The following is a 19,822-nucleotide window of genomic DNA, read 5'->3' on the forward strand; positions in this document are numbered from 1 at the left end:
CCAGGGAAGATCACAAGGCCAGGCAGCTGGGAAGCCTGATGCAACTCGAGTTTTTTTTTTTTTTTTTTTTTTTTTTTGAGGTGCAGGTTCTGCTCTAAACTGAAGAGGGATCTCAAGGAGGGCAGTTCTGCACCACCAAGTGGGTGACTATTTACAGAATCTATCGAACACTCATTTCATCCGAAGGACTCAGTGGATAGATTCAATCGGCATGTAGCAGAGCTGAGCCCTTTATCTGCTCAAGGCTCCCCTCCCACCCCCATGCTCCCTGGCTCGCCCCCATCATCCCTCACTGCTCAGGTTTTGTGGTTGTTGTTCTTTCCCTCGTGTGAAATGAGAAATGCTGTTTGAATAACCAATGGTGAGGGAGGCAGTGCAGACTCCAATGCAGAAATAAAAACCTTCAGAAAGATGCAATTTGGGGGATATTGGAAACCAGAGAATGGAACATCAGTCTATAAAATTCAACACGGCCAATAAAGCTGGAGCGACTGGTCAAGTGTTTTAGCGTGCACGGCTGCCAAGGAATTGGCAAGCATGTGCTGGGCAGCATTTCCAGACTAGAGACATTTGTCCTAGGCTCATTTTGGCTTCATTTCCATGATGCCTCTCATGATTCTGAAGCACCTCAGCATTAGCATCATAAGCACAGCCATGAAAGTGTCCAAGTCTATTCCCATCACAGGCTAAATGTTCCTTTCTAGGGCCCACACTGCCACGGGTGGTGAGTGATGGTGGGAGAGTGGCCCATTACATAATGGCAAGTGGCATGCGGCAGAGGTGGTAGAGGTTAAAACACCTGTGCTCCTTGTCTCAGCTGCAACTACCCCTGCACATACAGGTAACATGTGCCACATGCACATGCTGGGGACAGTCACATACTGAGGGGTTGTAAGAGTGAGGCTGAGCTCAGCACCTTCATTTTGGATACATGGCCCCTCAAAGCCCAGACTACTAGAAGCCATTATTGGCTAACATTGCAGGTACATGGCAGACCCCTCTTCTAATCCTTCGTCTCTCTCCCCTTTATAGAAGGCCAAATCAGGCCTTTGACCTCATGCAATCCTAGGGGTGCTCTGCCACCTCTGATGTCCCTTGGCTTGGTCTATGTGGGGTTGTTCCATCTGCCTAGATTGTGCTTCTGCCTTCGACACATTTCCTAGTTTATTCATGCATGGTTCTTTTGTTTTATTTCTATAGTCCAAGGCATATGCTATGTACTGGGGGCCACATGAACACAGCAATGCGCTTCTTAACTCTAATATCTGTGAGCATATCTGAGCCACTGAGAATCTTCTTAAGGCACTGTGCTACGTGCTGAGATATATGGGTGTGTAAAACAGAGTTCCCACCTCACCATCTAGTAGAAGCCAATATGGCCTTTCTCTTCTGATCCAACTCCAGCACAAAGCAGGAGTCTTTTGGTCCCACCTCCTCAGACATGTTTTGCCATCCATGTATCTTGCTCAGAGGCAGACAGGCAAGGCATGGAATGATTTGCTGTCAGTAACTGCTCCAGGACAGCTTGAGAACCTGCCATGCTGGGAACCAGTGTGCTGGCGTCCATCTGGTCACAGTGTATGGACAGTATGACTTCCTGATTCATGGGACAGAGGGGTAAACATGATCCTTATCACCATCTTGCCAAGGTCCACCTTATATGGAGACTGGGACAATACTAGGGGTAATACTATTTAGTCCCTAATGGACACAAGTTCTGCACTAGCCAGGATTTGGTTTGACCTCCCTGGATTCTGTTCTCAAAGTGTGTGTGTGTGTGTGTGTGTGTGTGTGTGTCTGTCTGTCTGTCTGGAGGTGGGATACAGACAGAACATGTCGCAGCTGCCGTTCTGTCGAAGTACCAGTCTTTCTCTTTCCTTGATTTACAGTTGTGACCTGGAGACCCAGCATCCTGGTCAAAAGGGATCCATCATGAAGTTCCAAGCACAGGGTAGAAAGCCATCTCCCTACCTTTGAGGAAACAGTCCTTGCTGTGGACGACGATGACCTTCTTGCCCCGCAGGCAGGCGGCACGGTGGAGCTCACAGTGGTTCTCGTAGAGAACCCCGTCGGAGCCGCACACGGGCACGTAGCTGGGCCTGCAGGCCTCCAGGCACTGGCACTCGGGCTCCCCGGTCTCCCTGCTGAGCACACACCGGCTCCCGCGGCTGCAGAGCTTCTTCCCACAGGAGGTTGGCTGCCCATGGCCGGAGAGCCCTGCGGGGACACAAACAGGGTCAGCTGCAAGGTGCAGGTGGAGGGCAGCCTCCCTGTGGCTCTCTTGAGGCTTGGCCAGCAGTCCTGCCTGCCTGTGAACTAAGGCTACTGAGGTGGGGCTCTGGGGCTCCACAGAGTCCCTCTCCCTCCAATAAGAGGCGGCCACTGGTGCCAAGAAGGGCTTGTTGCCCAGTGGAGTTCTGGTTGGTGGATGGCTCGCTCTGAACATCTCAGACACAACACCTGGAACCCACGGGAGGGCCCTTGATAAGCTCTTGGTTCTTCCTTCAGCTCAGTCTTCCTGTTGCCAGCTGACAAATGAAAACACCTGGCCATTCTGTGCTCACACAGAGGTGTCGCGACCCCTTGCCCGCAAGGAAGACGCAACTCAGGAATCTTCTTTCAGCAGTTTATTCAGGCCTTGATTTAAGTATCTTTTAGTGACTCCCTTTCTTTCTTCCTCCCGAGGGCCCAAGCACAGCCTAATAAAGCCTCCCACGTACCAATCTTAAGCCGCCGCGTGGATCTTTCTTATAGGGTGGCAAGAGATAGCGTGCCAACTCTCCACAAAGGAATTTGTTTATCACAGGACACAGTGGAAGCCGGCGCCATCTTCTAATGGCGGTCACAATTTACAACAATGGCTTACCACACAGAGGTGTCTTACAGCAGAGGACAGAGCCTGTGACCACTGTCCCCAGCCTTGAGCCAACAAGACCAGAAACCTGTTCAAATCAGTGACTTTTTACCAAAGTGGCTCCCTCTTTCCCCTCCTTCACTCTTTTTATTTATTTTGTGGCGTTAGGCCACGCTGTGTGCCAGGTACCTTAGGGGTCCCCAAGGGTGAGCAAGACCTGGCTCTCCCTCCCTCTGACCTGGTCATTCTGTAAGGTGATGGCACACATACAGACACAACTCTGGTTGGGCCAGGCACACAGCTAAGGGGGCCCAGGAGCTGCTTTGTGGGGAAGTAAATGGGGTTGGGGGCAGAGTTCATGGAAGAGGTAAGCGCTATGAACCCCAAAGGCTGAGAGGAGGGTGCTTCCTTTAAGACACAGCAGGCCAGGGCTCCTTAACTCTCTGCATGTAGCATTCCTATGTGTCAGGTATGAGATCTGATGGGAGTAGGAGTTTTTATCAGGGGTGGGAGGGAGAGGGTTAGGCAATGTGTGATTCTAAGAGACTGAGAGAGCTAAGCAGAGAGACTGAAGTGTGATACTCTAGGCACTAGGGAGCCATGGCAGAGTCTAGAGAGGAAGTATACTTTAAGTGTTCAGGAGCGGGTGGAAGGGCAGCCTAGGTGGGAAGAGTTGTCAGCCTTTTCCTCCAGGGACAACAGAGTTCTCCATGACATACATCATTAGTCGTGCCACTAAAAGCCTTTCCCCTACTCAGCACTTTCCAGTACAATGTCGTTGTGTAGATAAGAAGCCAGTAAATTGCTTTGGGTGTCCCCTGTACCCAAACACACACCCATAAGAATCTCAGGAAAGCAGTGCCCAGAGCTCATAACCTAGAGGGCAGGGCAGCTGGAACAGTGGCATTTTGGCACAAGGGCACTAATAAATCAATGGAAAGTCAAACAAGTATCCCCAAACAATGTTATACTTCTTTAGAGGAGTTCAGAAAATTAGATGATTGCTATGTGTCATTAATGGCAACAGATGGAAAGTTAAGACTTATCAAGAGACATCAAAATACAAACCATAAAAACATGAACGCAGATTTTATAGCCACAGAAATCTTTTGTTTTATGTTTTATTTAAATCTCCCAAATACTCAGCAAAACAGAATAGCCCTGATAGTAGACTCTGAGGCTTTAGCCATAGCTCCTGCCCCATGAGATTAAAATGTCTAAGGGAAAAAAAGAATCCTCCTTTTCTTGTTTTTAGTTAAGTCTGCTTTTCATCATTATGGATTTGAAAGGAAAAAAATCAGTTATCGGCAGATTAACTGCTTGATTCAATAACTCATTTAAATTCCTCCAGCCATGGCAAGCCAAGAAATATTGACTTTTTCTTGAATCGCAATAAACTAGAAGGTCAACATATCTCGGCGCAGTATAAAAGAGCAGATACTGAACAGGGGCCCGTGAATCTCCTTTATCTACTTTGCTAATTGTTGGCTTGTCACCTGTTACCAGGAAGGCTAGGCCCCAGGGCTCTGCAGCCTGCCCGTGGAGGATGACCACGGGTGAGCAGGAGGTGGGGGAGGAGCTGAAGGCAGAGTCTTGGTGGGAACCCTCCTCACAGGCTTCACTCTGCTGCCTTGCCACAGAGTGTGTTTGATTAGCAGGATTCTCCTGGGTTTTTGGGAAATGGGTTACCCAAGAAAATGCTGACAGCTACTTGAAGAAATAAACATGGCTCTAAAAATACCAGCCTTTGTTTCTTTTCCAAGATGGGGCAAGACACAAAGCATTGCCGTTGGATAACTGTTTTAGTAAACTTCCCTGTGCAGGCAGGATGGGAACCCACAAATCACCCCTCTTTGAAGCAACAGAGTCTCCTCTCTGAGCCTCTGGCCTCCAGAGCCAGCTGTGGGCTTTTGCTCTGGCTGTGCCTATCCCCCCACTGCTCTGTCCCTCTGGTTAGATCAGCTCCGACTGGCCCTTGAGTTCAAATGTTCCCTCCCAGAGGGTCTGCTCCACATGTTGGCCTCAGGAGGCCCCACAGGGGCTAGACTTTAGTCCTTAAATGGCCCTGGGACACTCAGCTTTAAGAAACATAAGAGTTTTTAGAGTCGATCTCTTGAACACAGATTCAGTGCCTCTGTTTTAACACCAGGTTAGGGGCTGGGGTGGTTGGGGTGGTGGGGCCCCCACATGCTCTGGTTTTGGGCAGGTGCATCTCTTTCGCCTCCTGCTGAGTGCAGGAGGGAGGTGGAAAGATGGCGGCGAGAAGTAGAGGTGCGTCCATGATGGTGTGCCTTTGGCAGTAAAGGGGACCAGAGTCCTGGAGAGTCAGAGCAGATGGGGCTTCAGAGACCATCGAATTCAGCCAGGTTTTCAATCTAGAGCCCACTCGTCACGGACAGGGGAGTCTGCTCTACCTGATGCTCTCCTTTGAAATGCCCTATGTCCAGATTGTAGTGAATATTTCTGAGGACCAGTGCCACGTGTGTGTGCATCCAATGCCCACGTCCCAGCTTGCAGGAGTGACTCCTGCCACCTCCCAGGGGCCATGCCCTAAGATGTCAGTGTTAAGAAAACACCTGTGCCAACAACCTGCGGCCACTGAATTCCTCGAGAGCCCTCAGGTTCTCTCTGATATGGAAATCAACTGTCGGCAAATATTTGATTCCTAATTATTTGCAATTAAGACAAAAGGAGTTCTACAGCCCTGCGAGCTCCCTTCACAAAGGCTGTTGACAGCAGGCCCCTCGGCAACCTGAGAACCCCCATATAGGGGCAGGCCCGGAATCTGATCCCTAGACACAGCAACATGCTGACCAACGGGTGGTTTCCTCATTAAGCAAGCCCCTTGCCACTAACCTCCTTCTTGTCATTAAAACAGAATGAATTCCCCACTCCTACCGGGAGGATGATAAAACAGTAATGGGAAAGGTAACCAAGTGAGACTGCGAGCAACTGCCTGCGGTGTTTATGAGGACGACCGCGACGCATGAAAAGGATATAACGTGCTTAATTTATAGTCATAAAGAAAGTCGTTTACCCAGGTTAAAAACTGATCATCTTGCCAAATAAGCTGCTTTTCAACACTAATTAAATTTACTGAACATGGGTAGAAATGGGAATGGTTACATTAACGTCATGGCGGCCAGACTAACAGGTCCATTTGTACCAGTTGGTGCTCAAGATTCCCCCATGTGATTCAAATGAGCATCCTGGATAAGAGTGTCACAGAACGGGACTGCCATGGCTCAGAGGATAGGTACAGGTGGCATGGTCTGGCAAATGTGGAAGGAAAGCCTGTGGACCCTGGAGAGGGTGTTCAAGGAGGATGAATCCTGAGATCTGTCCCTGTCAAGGTTTGGATCTGGAATATTCCCCAGAGTCTCATGGGTTGACGGCATGGTCCCCCAGGCAGCAGTGTTCAAAGGCAGAGATTTGGGGGAGTGGTTGGATCATGAGGGATCTGACTGCATCAGTAATGAATTCCTTGAAATCTGAATGAACTAAGAGAAACGGGGCAGGTGGGGCATGGTTGGAGGAAGGAGGTCATGAGGCTGTGCCCTTGAGGGCTCTATCTTGTCTCTGACCCCTTCTACTCTATTTGTGTCTCTGTCCCTCTGTCTGTCTGTCTCTCTGCTTCCTAGCAGCATGCACCTGCCATGCCCTTCCCGCCATGGTGTTCTGTGTCCCTTAGACCCAAAGCAATGGAGCCAGCCGACCATGGAAGGAAACTCTGAAACCACGAGCCCAAATAAACTTCTCCTCTGTAAGTTGTCCATGCCAGGTATTTTGGGTCATAACAATGAAACGCTGATAACACAGACCCAGAAAGTGGGTTTTTATTCACCGAGAGCGGGAAGCCTCCTCTGCTGTCCCCTCACAGCGGGCCACGTCTAAGAGCACAGCTGGATGAGTTCGCTCCCAAACTCTGATTTAGTCTCTAGCAGGTTCTTGGTTCTTTGGCCCAAAAATAAATCCACGAGTGCTCCTTTCTCAGAGCTCATGCCCCAAATGACACATGAAGAAATCTACGGTTGGAATGTTCCCTCCACGACTGGAGTTGAGATTTAATTTCCACTGGAACAGTATAAAGAGGTGAGAGCTTTAAGAGGTGATCAAGTCATGAATGGATCAATGCTGTTGTCATAGGAGCAAGGTAGTTAAAGGAGTGAGTTCCTGATGCACAGGATGAGTTGGGCCTGATTTCTTCTCTGTCTCTATAGGTTTGCTTGCCTTCTTGCCATGATGAGGCACACAGAGGCCTCTGGCAGATGCTGGCACCAAGTTCTTGGATTTCTCCGCCTCCAGAACCAAAATAAACTTCTATTGTTTATAATTTACCCAGTCTGTGGCATTCTATTATGGCAGCGGAAAATGGAGTAAGACAAGGGAAACCCGTTAGCCTTTCTACTTTGGGATGCTAAAGGCCTGCTGGCATATTTTGTCCATACAACTTTTCAGTGTCTAGCCTAAGTGTCAATGACAGCCCTTCCTTCCCTCAGGCCAGGCCTTTGGAAGTACTGTACCTGGCGAGTGCCCACACAAAGTAGCTGGGCATGACTCTTCACAACCTCGCTGCACCCAGTGAGGTGACAACTTGGCCACTGCTTTGGCAGAGCCCAAAGCAGGCCAATAGAAGTAGGACATGGACATGGAAGACCAGAGACAGTGTGCACAGCACCAAGAACCTCAAGAATCTTATCTACCACCTTCCATGACCCTGCCTGCCACAGTAGCTATCTCAGGCTTCAATAGAAGGAGGGATCTATAAAGGAACCAAGTGGCCACCATGGGCAGATACAGTGTCTCATGTGGGTCATACACTTTACCTTCTATGACATACAAGAGACATGTAACCCTTACTTGAAACGCTAGAGCTGGGGACTTGCCTAGGAAGGGCTAAGTGTGTACAGAGAATTGCAGACATGTGGGGTGTGAGGTTCAGGGACTTCAGGTGATGGTCCCAACACTCCACCCTATACCACCCTATTCTCAGACATGTCCAAGATCTAGACAGAGAGTATTCCATCTTGTTTCCCTCAAGGTACAGTGCCTGCAGAACTTGGTAGAACGTGACTGTAGAATTTGGGTTTGTTTGAGGGCATGGCAGTAGTCCCTGTGTGCCAGCTCTCCATTCACCTATCCATCCAACAGGTTTTTTTTTTTTTTTTAATGAATACCTACCATGCACCAGACCCAATCCTAGGTGCTGTGTACACCAGACAGACTAGGATCCTGCCCTCAGGGCATTACAGTGTAGGAATACATGCAAGAGAATAAACCAGCAAACAAATGAACAAGACAATATGGATTTGGCACAGGCCAGGAAGGAAGTAAATGTAAGCTGGCACAAGAGGAGACCTGGCCCAGAAAGCCTTCTCCAGGGCCAGCCTCGCTGGGCACATCCAGACTGCAGCAAGCTGAGATGACACTTCCACTTGCCCAGCTGTGCATCTGTCTCCCTGACACTCAGCACTCCCTGCTCTACTCCTGGCTGCAAGAGACCAAAGCACCCACAATTTTATAATCCAGAAAGAAACCCTTGGCACCCCTCATGGCTGTAGGTAAGAAGAGAGCAGCCCGCCATCTTGGGGAGGGCTTCCACAATTCTCCAGATGTCTGGGTGCTGCTACTGCCTCAGGTCACCTCCACCCTGTATGTTCTCATTGACACTCCAAAGCTGGGGAGAGAATCTAATTCTTCCTGAAGTCAAGTGCATGGCTTGAGGCAGAGAGGGCCCCGAGCTATAAAAACTACTATTTACAGAGGCATGCCAATGGCCAGACACTATGCTGAGAACCCATCATCTCATCCTTATCACTGCCTTATGAAGTAGACACACAGGCCTTGCTCAGAATGTATTTGTGGCATAAATGTATGCCCGTTTTACAGATAAGGAAATATGAGAGGCCTATGTTAGACAGCATATAGGTGATAGAGCCTAGATTTGAATTCATCTTGATCCAAATCTCTCATATTTGGGATAATCTGCTTGGTTGGAGATATAGCCCCTGCCTTTAAGGAACTCATGTTAGCAAGGTCCTAAATGCCACACTCCCAGCTTCTCCAACATTATGGTGCATGCAAACACCAGTTACCCTGGTTATGCAATCTCTGCTATTCACATCTCTTTGACATGCTGCTCTGAGGCCTATTTACCAATCACCCTGAGGGCTGCTGGTTTACAGTGCAACACAAGGAAGTCTCGCTTGGATCTGTGCATATCACAGGCCAAAAACCATGCCTTGTCACTCATGGTCCCCTGGACAGCAAGCACCCCACCAGCCCTGCCCTCTGCCATTTTGTCTGAACCTGGACAGGTGACAGCTGGAAAGACATGGTCTCCTGCAGTAGCCACAGGTGACTTCAAGTGCAATTAACAAGCACAGCCTATAAGCTGAAACTCTTATTTGCTTCATGAAAACCGAAGTTTGACCAGCTCTGAAAGATACAATCAAATTCTCCAGATCCCAAAGCTTAAGAGAAACACATAGTTATCCATTGCTGGAAGGTAATGTAGCCTGTCAGGTGGCTTGCTCACAGTTCCTAAGTCCAGGCCTCAAAGTAAACCACCAAGATAAGGTTAGAAATGCATGGGACACGGAGGGAGGGGGACGTTTTCTATCAGCAGGCCTCTCAATTCTGCCTCCAGAGTTTGTATCATATATGGAAACTAGAGAGGAATAAGGAATAAAAAAATGGGGGAAGATTTCATGAAAATAGAAGGAAGAATGATGGAGTATGGGAAGCCAATGAAGGGGAAGGGATGTGAGATGGGAAAAGAGAGGAATGAAATTGACTGAATTATGCTATGTGCATGTATGAATATTTACAGTGAATTCCAGTTTATGTATAATTATTATGCACCAATTAAAAAAAAATAACAGAAGGAAGACCACTAAAGTAGAGGAAGAGGACCAGGGTGAGGGAAAGGGGAGGTACTGGGGAATTAAATGGAGCAAGTCGTGATATATGAATGTATGAATATGTCACAATTAACCTTGCTATTATATATAACTATCATGTACTCATAAAAAGTTTTAAAAAAATTTAAAAGGAGTTTGTATCTAACCAACTTCATAATGCACCAAAGCATACATAGGTTCCTGCACAGTGTTCAGGGACTCTGGGCTGGGCTTTTGGAGGTGGTTATTCTGCTCACAGATGAAGCACAAGCACCAAGCACTAGTGCCACAGTAGCCTTTAAAAAACTTAATCCCATGACTTGTGATTATACAGAGTGAGCATGTGTCAAGCATTGGCTAACTGATTAATGAGGGAGGCTGCAGGAGGGAGAAGCAGGTTTAAAGGAGAATTTGAGAGGTGAACAGGCTTTGGAGGAAGAAGCCTGGCGAGGAGAGACATTCAACCAGTGAATGACCTACAGCCCGAGAGAAGCAGGCTCTTCGGGTTTTTTCCACCAGAATGAATCATTTATATCTTCACCCAAAACAAACATATAAGTGAACATACCATTGCAAAGTCTGTACTTTAATCCACGGTAAACAGTGAGCGAGGATCAGTGTCTTATCCATATGACACTTGGAGGACCTGCCACCTCACTGTGCCTTATTCCCACCATTTGGATAATTTTCTCAATCCCACCAAAGTGCCTACAGTGACAGATAGCCCCCGGGGAGGCTGCCAAGGACTCTCATCTTTCTCCCCTGCCTGGGGCATCTCCTTCTTTTGGACCCCCCAGCCTCATAAAGAGACCACAAAGAGGGAGGAATGTGAGGCCCCAAGTCACTTAACTCCAGAGGGACAGTGAGAACTCTCCTGGGAAAGGTGCCGAGGAGCAGAGAGGGAAGGAGGTGGGCGGGAGGCCTGCGTGCCACCTGATGTGAAGTACCCCTCACAGGTGCCATGTCAAAACTTGTCACGGAGTTCACCGTCACCCCAGCTTGTCTCAAGGAACACCCAGTTACATTTAGCTTTCCCCCCAGTTTTGTGCTCCCTGGGGCTTGTTGCCTGCCTGATATCAGTAAGTTGCCTACCCTCTTTTCTTCTGATTTAGAAATGAGGCCATATGGTCTGTTCCTTCCAGGATCGCTTTGAGGACTGAATGAGATAATTCATGGAAAGAGGTTGGCACGCAGCAAGTGCTCAATTCAGACATTCTGCATTAGTGAATGACTGAATAAATAGGACTGGAAAAGAAGGAGCCATTTGGTTTGGCCGATTCAAATGTGGGTAGTTACTGTCTTCAGGAGGCCAGCCTTAATGGAAAGGCAAACACATTTATGTTGAAAGTATCGACTGGTTTTACAAGATAGACTCCAAACAACAGGCCTCAAATATCCCAAAGAAATATGTATCCTTCAATTTTTCCTGGAGCAGAGATTTTTTTTGAACCATGCAAAACTGCCCAGCTTCCAAACTGGGGGAGTCTGAAACCAAGTACTCTCAGGACAAAGTGACCGGAACTGATTAATCACAGCACAAACCCTGCAGACTCCCCTTGGAGCTTAAGGGTGGTATCAGAAAGTCACTGAGACCCTTGATCTTACAGGGGAGCCCAGAGCACTTTGCAAAGGTGGCCTGCCCAGTTCTGACACCAAAATATCTCTTAGGCGTCTCAGGCCCACGTTTTAGAGTCAGGCCCAAATGAGTCTCTTCCTTCTGGGAGCCCTTTGCAATTTTGTGCTCTCCCCCTGTATAATGTGGGACCACAGGAAGCCCCTGCACCACTTATTTCCAGAGCCTTCCTTTCGGTCTTCCCATAGGGGGCTGTGTCCAAATAAAGGAGCTCCCAGATTCTGGCCTAGGCTTCTCTCTGACTGCTAGCTGGTGCTCAGTGCCCCTCAGGCCCTGACACAGGGCCCTCTGCAGCTGGCTGAACTCCACAGCCCCTCAGAGCTCCAGGCCCTGGTGTAAGGTGGCTTCTGTAGGTTCAGGGCCAGGACCAGGCTCCATTTCTCATTCAATCAGAGCTTGACACAAGAACCGTCACAGAAGCAGCTATAGAAATCTCCAGGTGAAAGACTGAAACCGATGAAGGCAGAGACCCAGGAATAGCTGGTTGGAGATGTGAGTGATCCCAAATCAATGGTTTTAAAGAAACCGACAGGGTGGCAGGCTGAGAGAGAGACTGCAGAAGGTACTGGGTGGGATACTAGAGACCCGGGAGGTACCAGGACAGTCTCTTTCACATGTCAGCCGCAGTCTCCTCCCTGGTAACCTGACAGGGCTGCTCAGAGATCTCCTGAGACAGAGACAATCATCTTGCATCTCTGAACTTTGGGTGTATATCAGAGCATGTGTTTTAACTTGGATGCCTTTTGGCTATAACAAAATTACAAAAAATTGCTTGCTTTTTCCCGATCGAGTTATCTCAACTGGCTTTTGAAGGGTTATTTCAGAGAACTTCTTGGGAAGAAAAGCTGCATTAAAATGTGGTGTACAATAGAATTTTTGCCCTTGGGAGAGCTTCTTTTACAAAATGACTTTGTTTTGGAGCACTTTCTCCAAATATATTCTTCTCCTGGAGTTTTTTTTCTTTGCCTAAAACCTCTCCAGCTTGCATCTGTCTTATACTCTGTCACCAGGCCCCTCATTTTTCCTTCAGGTACCAAGCTCCCTTGTCACTTTCTCTGGATCCTCGGGGCTCTCTCCATCTTCAAGCTGAGGAGACCAGATGTTGCCGTTCTCACTGCCTTACGAATGCCCTGTGATCTGGGCTCTTTCCGGCTTCTCCACCAACTAATGATACAAGGCCGTGACACCTCAGGCTGCCTCCAATTATTTCAAGGATAACTTTGGAGTCACTCAGCATGAGCCACAGTGATGCCTCCTGCCACTCTATCCCCTGAGACTTGGAGCCCAGCAAGGGATGCTGAATTCTTCTAGGGCCCTTTACCAGCTGTACGAGGGGTGCCCCCAAGTCTATACTTCGCCTTGGTTAGATCTTTTGTCATAGAGATGCCTCACAATAATGACTTGCTCTCCTCCTTGATTATACTTTTAAAGGAAAAAAAAAAAAAAAGAAAAAGGGAGCTCAATTAAAATATCTAATATTATTAGCATATGCACAAAATGACTTTTGTCTATTCAATTGGGTGTCAATTATTCTTCTCAAAGGCCTGCCCTTTTCTCTCAGTGGGATTCTCAGTGGGATTCGCAGCCATAAAAATATGTGCCAAAAAAATCTCAACACCCAGCTTAGTAATAATATCAAATAAATAGTCACATTTCTTTTATTCTTAGCTCTAGTCTGGCTCACCTGCTGCTGAGGCCTCTGCAGCGAAGACTGAGGCTCTGGGGAGGCTGGCTTTCCTGGATGAATAGGTTGACTGGGTCTGCTCCTCCTCTGAGACCAGAGGAGCCCACGGAGACCTGGGAGGAGGAGGCTGCCTCCATGTGCCTCCATAGGGGCCTGGCAATCTGTCTACTTCTGCAAGAGCCCCACAGGGTCAGCCATGGCTCAGTTGGGTGCTACTTGTGAGACTACTATTGTCTTGTCGTACTTAAGGGTCTGTTCGTAAGCCTCCAAAAGCAGAAAAATGGAAAATAACCACATGCTTCAAGAGGTCCAACCTCCAGAGAGAGGGAGAAGCAAGAGAATCGGAGCTTCTTAGAGGAGGGAACGGTGACAACTTAAACAGTGACAACCAGGTACCAACATTCCAAGAGAATCAAATACAGTACAAAGAGGGCTTTAAAAAGAAGTCTGATTTTTTTTTTTTTGAACCAAAAAGAAAATCAGAGGAATTTCAAGAGAGAATGGTCACCACTGAGACTCAGATTCGCAACTTTCAAGATCAGTACAGGATCTATCTCAAAATCCAGGGCACAAATAGAAATAAAAGGAGTCTTAAAATACAACAGTCATTCCAAGACAAAACTTCAAGGCAAGAGGAGTAGAAGAAAACTCCTAAATATGTCATCTTAGACAGCCAGTCCCAGAGTGTTTCCAATTTAAATCAGAAGACAGACAGGGATAGTCGTCGTCACCATCTTTATTCAACAAGGAAATATACTGAGACATGAAAATGAAATAATCATTGACATTTGGGAAAGAAGGATAACTACCAGCTATCTCTTTCTGCTGATTATGTATCCATACACTTAGACAGCCAAGAGACTCTAGTGAAAAAAGATTAAAATCATAAGAGAATTATGATGAAGTAGTTGGACAGATGATAAATGTGTCAAAATTAATCATTCTTTCCACATTCGCAATAAATCATTAGAAATGGAAAGGGGGAAAATAGTCTACTCATAAACATGGTAAAAACCATAAAATATTTATGAATAAATTCGTCCAGAAAGCCATAGGACCTGTATAAAAAAGACTATAAAACCTTACTGAAGGTCATAAAATAAAATTTGAACAAATGCAAAGACATTTCTTGAGTGGAAAGGCATCATCATAAATTTAGTGCAATCCTTTTGGAATTGTATAAAGTGATCTTAAAAAGTTCATTTGAAAGGATAAGTGCCCTGAGATAATAAAAGAGAAAAGAAAAAGAAAAAGAAGGCAGAATATCAAACCAGAAAGCTGCTGTGATCAAATCAATATGATATTGAGGGAGGAATACACAAATCAATGACTATAGACATGGCCATAAAATAGAAAAGAAGACCCAGAAGCAAATTCCAATGTATGTGAAAATTCTATGGATGACAAGATTGAACATTTTTAAGGGCAAAAGATGACTGACTGATAAATGATACCGGGGCAACTTGCTATTTGTTTGGAATAAAACAACACTGGAATCCTATTTCACACCACATAAAAAAATTAAATTCAAACAACTATGCATGTTTGAATTTTTCTTATTAAACATCAAGTAGACAGAAAATAATATACACTTTGTGGGCAGCACAAGTATCACAGTGCAATGAGCAATCATGTACTCATTCATCTATTTAAAAGAAAAAGAATAGTTTCATTTATTTTGAATTTTTCCCATTTGTCCCTCTCCTATTCTCTCATGTCCACTCAGAAGTAACCATTACCCTGAGTTTTCTGTTTGTTATTCTTTTTCTTTTCTTTGTAGTTTTATCTCACCCTCGTGTTTCTATGCAGTACATTGATAGTTTTACGTTTTTGAACTCTGTATAAATGACTTATAATGTATGTACTCATCTGAGACTTAATTCTTTTGCTCTTATGCTAATGTTTTACCCACATATTTGCATAATCTGTAATTCATTCATTTCCACTCATAGCACCCACGGTATGCACTTATTATTATTTATTTATGTAGTCTGTACTAGGTTGTTTATTGCATTTTTATGTGCTCCTCTTTCCTTTGTTTTCTTATTTTGGATGAAATACTACACGTCATTTCCCCCCCTTCCACTCATTTAAAATTAAATACACTCTTTTTTATTTTTTTCCTGTTTATACTATATATATAAAAAGATATAATTAACCTAAAGTCTAAAGTTAGTATTTTTACCTTCCATACAAAGAAGCTCAGGACAAATAAATTTCAATCTCTCTTTTCTTGACCAAAATACATGACAATCGTGTATATAAGTTCTATCTTCATTCCTCATAATCTTATATTTCAAATTACCTGAATTAGGTTTATCTAAAATGTCTATTTTATTTATTTTTTGCAGTGTTGGGGATGAAGCATAAGGCCTTACATATGCTAGGCAAGTATTTATTCTACCACTGAACTATAGCCTCGGCCCCTTTGTCCATATATATATATTTAATACCTTTATTTCACTTATTTATTTTAATTTGGTGCTGAGGATTGAACCCAGGGTCTTGCATATGCAAGGCGAGCGCTCTACTGCTGAGTCACAACCCCAGCCCCTTTGTCCATATTTTAAATAGGTTTTTATGCTGTGTAATTAACACTGTGTTCACAAACTTGTTTCTTTCAACTTGATAAACATTTTGTTCTCCTGTTTTCTGTCTTACATTGGCTATCATTTCTTTGTAGGTAATTCACTTATCCACTTTGGATAATTTTAAGATCTTCTCTTTAGCTTTCTGCAGTTTCTCCATGATATAAGGTACATATTTATTTGTATTTATTCTGCTTTAAACTCATTGGGTTTCCTGAAAGGATTTATGTCTTTTATCAATTCTTGAAAATTCTTAGCTATCTTCCATTTAATATTGTCTCTATTCCACTATTTCTCTTCCTTTTGCCCCCTCAGGTCTTCTGATTCAACATATGTCACAAGTTCCCATTCTATCTCAATATTTCTTATTTCTTTCACATTTGCCACCTTAGATAGTTCTGTGTTATATTCTGTATAATTTCTTCAAACCCATCTTTTGGCTTCTGAATTCCCTCTTCAGCTATTTCTAACCTATTTCTATACTCTAGCACTGAGTTTTTAATTTTGGATTTTTGTTTCAACAAGTTCTATTTAGCCTTTTGTTTTAGTCAGCTTTTTCACCGCTGTGACTAAAGGACATGACCAGCACAATTGTAAAGGAGGAAAAGTTTATTTGAGGGCTCACAGTTTCAGAGGTCTTAGTCCACAGAAGGTCGGCTCCATTCCCTGGGTCTCTAGGTGAGGCCGAACATCATGGTGGAAGAATGTGACTGAGGGAAGTGGCTCACATCTTGGTCAGAAAGCACAGAGAGGTCTCCACTTGCTAAATACAAATATATACCCCAAAGCCATGTCCCAATTCCCACCTCCTCCAGTCACACCCTACCACTTCAGTTACCACTCAGTTAATCCCTGTCAAGTGATTAATTCACTGATGAAGTTCAAACTTTTGTAACCCAGTCCTTTCTCCTCTGAACCTTCTTGCATTTTCTCACATGTGTGCTTTTGAGGAACACCTCACATCCAAACCATAACACCCCTCATAAAGATGACTGCTGATTTGTATAACTCCAGATTTTTAATTACACTTTATATATTTAAAAAATTAAAAATACATATTTTATATTCCATATCATTTTGTTCTTTATAGATTATGTAGCTTCTTACATGAGACTTTTCTTCATGGTGTTTTGATTTTTTTTTTTTTTAAAAAGAGCTCACATTTCCTGGAAATTAATCTGTGAGAAATTTTTGAAATATACTTTGAAAAATGAGCCATATTTGATTGTGCCAAACACCCCAAGGACTCTACCAGTTTTGGTTAAACTAAAATTTATGCTTGAGATTAGTTTGCATATGAGCTAAAATTTCATGTGGAGATCAGCATATGGTTATAAATTATCCAGGGACTTTCTATGTGGTGCCATGATTTGAGATAAGTATATTTCCTTGCAGTCTCTTGAGAACGGATGTGTTTCTTTCTTACTCACCCTTACACTGGAGATGAAAACCTTTAGGGTCCCAGGTTTGTATGGGAGAGAGGAATTTCTACACATATCCACCTTGGAAGGACCCTAGGTTTTGTCCTTGGTGCCCTGAGTCATAGAGGATATGCAAACTACAGCTACAGTTCACCCAGTTGGCCAGTACCCTCAGCTTCAAGTCAACTGCTGCCTTACTTCTCAGGCTTCCTGATCTCACTTTCTTTTTTAGCTTCCAAGTATTCCTTATTTTCTCACCAGCACAGCAGTGCTTAAAAGAGTTTAAAAAATATTTATCTACCATATTGCCACAGGCAGAAATCAGACAGTGACTTTCAAAAATGGAATTCAACAATTAGAAAGCACTTGGAGAAGGTGCAAGGGTGTTTTTCCAATACACCACTCTTCAACCTTTTGAACAGGGGTTGGGAGCAGATCCTGGTGCAAGAGAGCCTGGGGAAGGCTGGGTGATGGACAGATGGTCTATTTTAATTTTCCTGAGCCTACTTGCATGTTGCAAACAGATCTAAACTCTCCCATCACCAGGAACTTAACAAAAAGAAACCTAATAATGAGGTGTGGGGGATAAAAAGAAGAAACGAACACCAATAACCTATGCTCTCATCTTCCACCTCTAAACCCTGAGTAAGAGCCCTCAGCAGGAATATTTTCCTTGAGACCCAGATGTGGCTGAAAACAAACAGAAGGTCAATAACTAACCCCTTTTGGACCACTTCTGATAAAAGAAATCAAAGACTAAGCTGAGTTTGAAGGACCTTCTAAGTAGGATGTGTAATGTTCTAGAAGGCCCAGCAGTGGGGTCTGTGGCCTCTAATGTCATCTGGTCTCTAGTCCAGGTTGACCAGGACAGGCTTGTTCTGATTGGTCCTGTTTCCTGAAGAAGCAGGTATTAGAAAATGGGGCTTCGCTTTCACTGACATATTTATACCCAAAGCCTAAAAAGAGCTATTCTGTAGTAAGTATTGGCTTAGAGTAGTGAAATTAGATAACATTAAAAATCAAAATATTCTTCTAGGCAAGTCACATTAACTCCCCCAAATGATCTTAGATTCATGATAATATGCTTATCTACATAGGAATTACTTTTTTATCTTCAAGAACTCATAGTGAAGAGGAAAGTAGCAGGGCATGATAGTGATCAAGTAGGGGGTCAAGCCACCAAAAGGAAGGGACCATGTGGGAGGGTGGCTTAGCTGGGTTTTGGTAGGGAATTGAGATAGGAAGGTGATAGCAAGCTGGGATGAGGGTTCACACTAGGAAGAATGAGGCAGCAGCCCACTGGGGATTAGCTGATTATTTAGCATATGGGGGACCCAGCAATAAGTACATGTATTGATGACAATGGGAGCCAGGTTTCTCGCTGAAGAAAAGTGATAAATATGAGAAAAGGGAAATCTTAGCATGAAGCCTGTGGTTGGATTGACATTAGAGCTATTGTATGAATGTGCATTTACACATGTTTCTTATTGCTGTTCTCTGAAAAGATCTGCAAGCAGCAAAGCCCCAGTAGCAAGGGGCATATTTAACTCCAAGTCTCAATGTCTAAATAGGATTTACCACTAAAAGTTCTTTGAAGAAATGGCTTATTCTAGGGAGAGGCAGGGAAAGAATAAGAATAGCCTGGAACATCCTGTGCTGGAAAATAAGCAAGCACTTAAAGAATAATGCTGCCTAGCAAAGGACACAGAACCAGTTTGAAGAAACTCCTGCTGGTCAAATCTGGGGCATTTTAAGCATAAGTGATGAGAGTTGCAGAGATTAGCTTTCTGTTTATGGAATCCATGAGTCCTGAGTCCACACTGATTTAAAAAAAAATGAAGAAATAAATGGGGAAGAGGGAAAACTCTTTTTTTTATGGTGGAATTTCAATAAGTAAATGTAGACTAAATGATGGAATTAGAAAACTTTCATCTAGTGATCACCATAGTATGCATCAATTCAGGCAAAATATTGCATGCATATCACCTAACATATAAGTAATGGTATTAAGTGTGTGTTAATTAGATTGTGTAGATGTTAAGGAGAAGAGAGGAAGAATGGGGCAGTCGTATTAATTAATCTAGCACTAATACTTGCTAAAATTAGTGGGTGATAGCAAGAGTAAACAAAAGGATATTTATATAATCTCAAAGTATATAATCGCAAAACATTAATTTTAAAGAAAAATAGGGCAAACTTGCAGTGGAGAAAATGGGCAGATATCAGCTTATTCAAGTGATCAAAGGTAACATTACTATTGATGTCACAGGTGGACATCAATTCTTACTTAATGAATTGCAGGAAGAAGAGCCTACTGTTACTCCTATAATATCCTTGCCCATATCTATCGTTTTGCAGTGGTCACAGGGAAACATCAGACAAATTCAAATTGAGGGACATTAATGAACATTAATTAAATAGCTGGCATGTATCTTAAAAATGTGGAGGGCTTGAAGGTCCAGGAAAAACTCAAAAACTGTTGTAGATTGAAGTGTTCAGAGGATGGGTGATAAGTAAGTGCAAAAGGTCCTCAGATTTGAATTTTCTTCTATAAAGGACATGCGAGAATAGTTGACAACACTTGGGTGGTATCTTTGAGTGAATGATTAATGGGAATTCTTTGTACTATTCTTGCAATTTCCCTGTAATATTGAAAATGCTGAAACACAGTAGGTTATCTAACATTTTATTGACATAAATCTATTTCTATCTAAGGTGTAGAGGTTTGCAAAAATCTTGT

At 44.2% G+C, this 19,822-nt stretch overlaps 1 protein-coding gene across 1 annotated transcript in view; it reads right to left on the reverse strand.

Moving 5' to 3' along the window:
* Window positions 1–19,822, reverse strand: part of Fstl4 (follistatin like 4) — a 392,418-nt gene that overhangs the window by 198,747 nt on the left and 173,849 nt on the right. Inside the window, exon 4 of the mRNA XM_076855776.2 lies at window positions 1,972–2,217. Coding sequence (XP_076711891.1) covers window positions 1,972–2,217 — 246 coding nt within the window. The remainder of the gene's footprint in view (window positions 1–1,971; window positions 2,218–19,822) is intronic.

This window comes from Callospermophilus lateralis, chromosome 5 (genome assembly GCF_048772815.1).
Source record: "Callospermophilus lateralis isolate mCalLat2 chromosome 5, mCalLat2.hap1, whole genome shotgun sequence".
In the NCBI taxonomy this organism is placed as follows: domain Eukaryota; kingdom Metazoa; phylum Chordata; class Mammalia; order Rodentia; family Sciuridae; genus Callospermophilus; species Callospermophilus lateralis.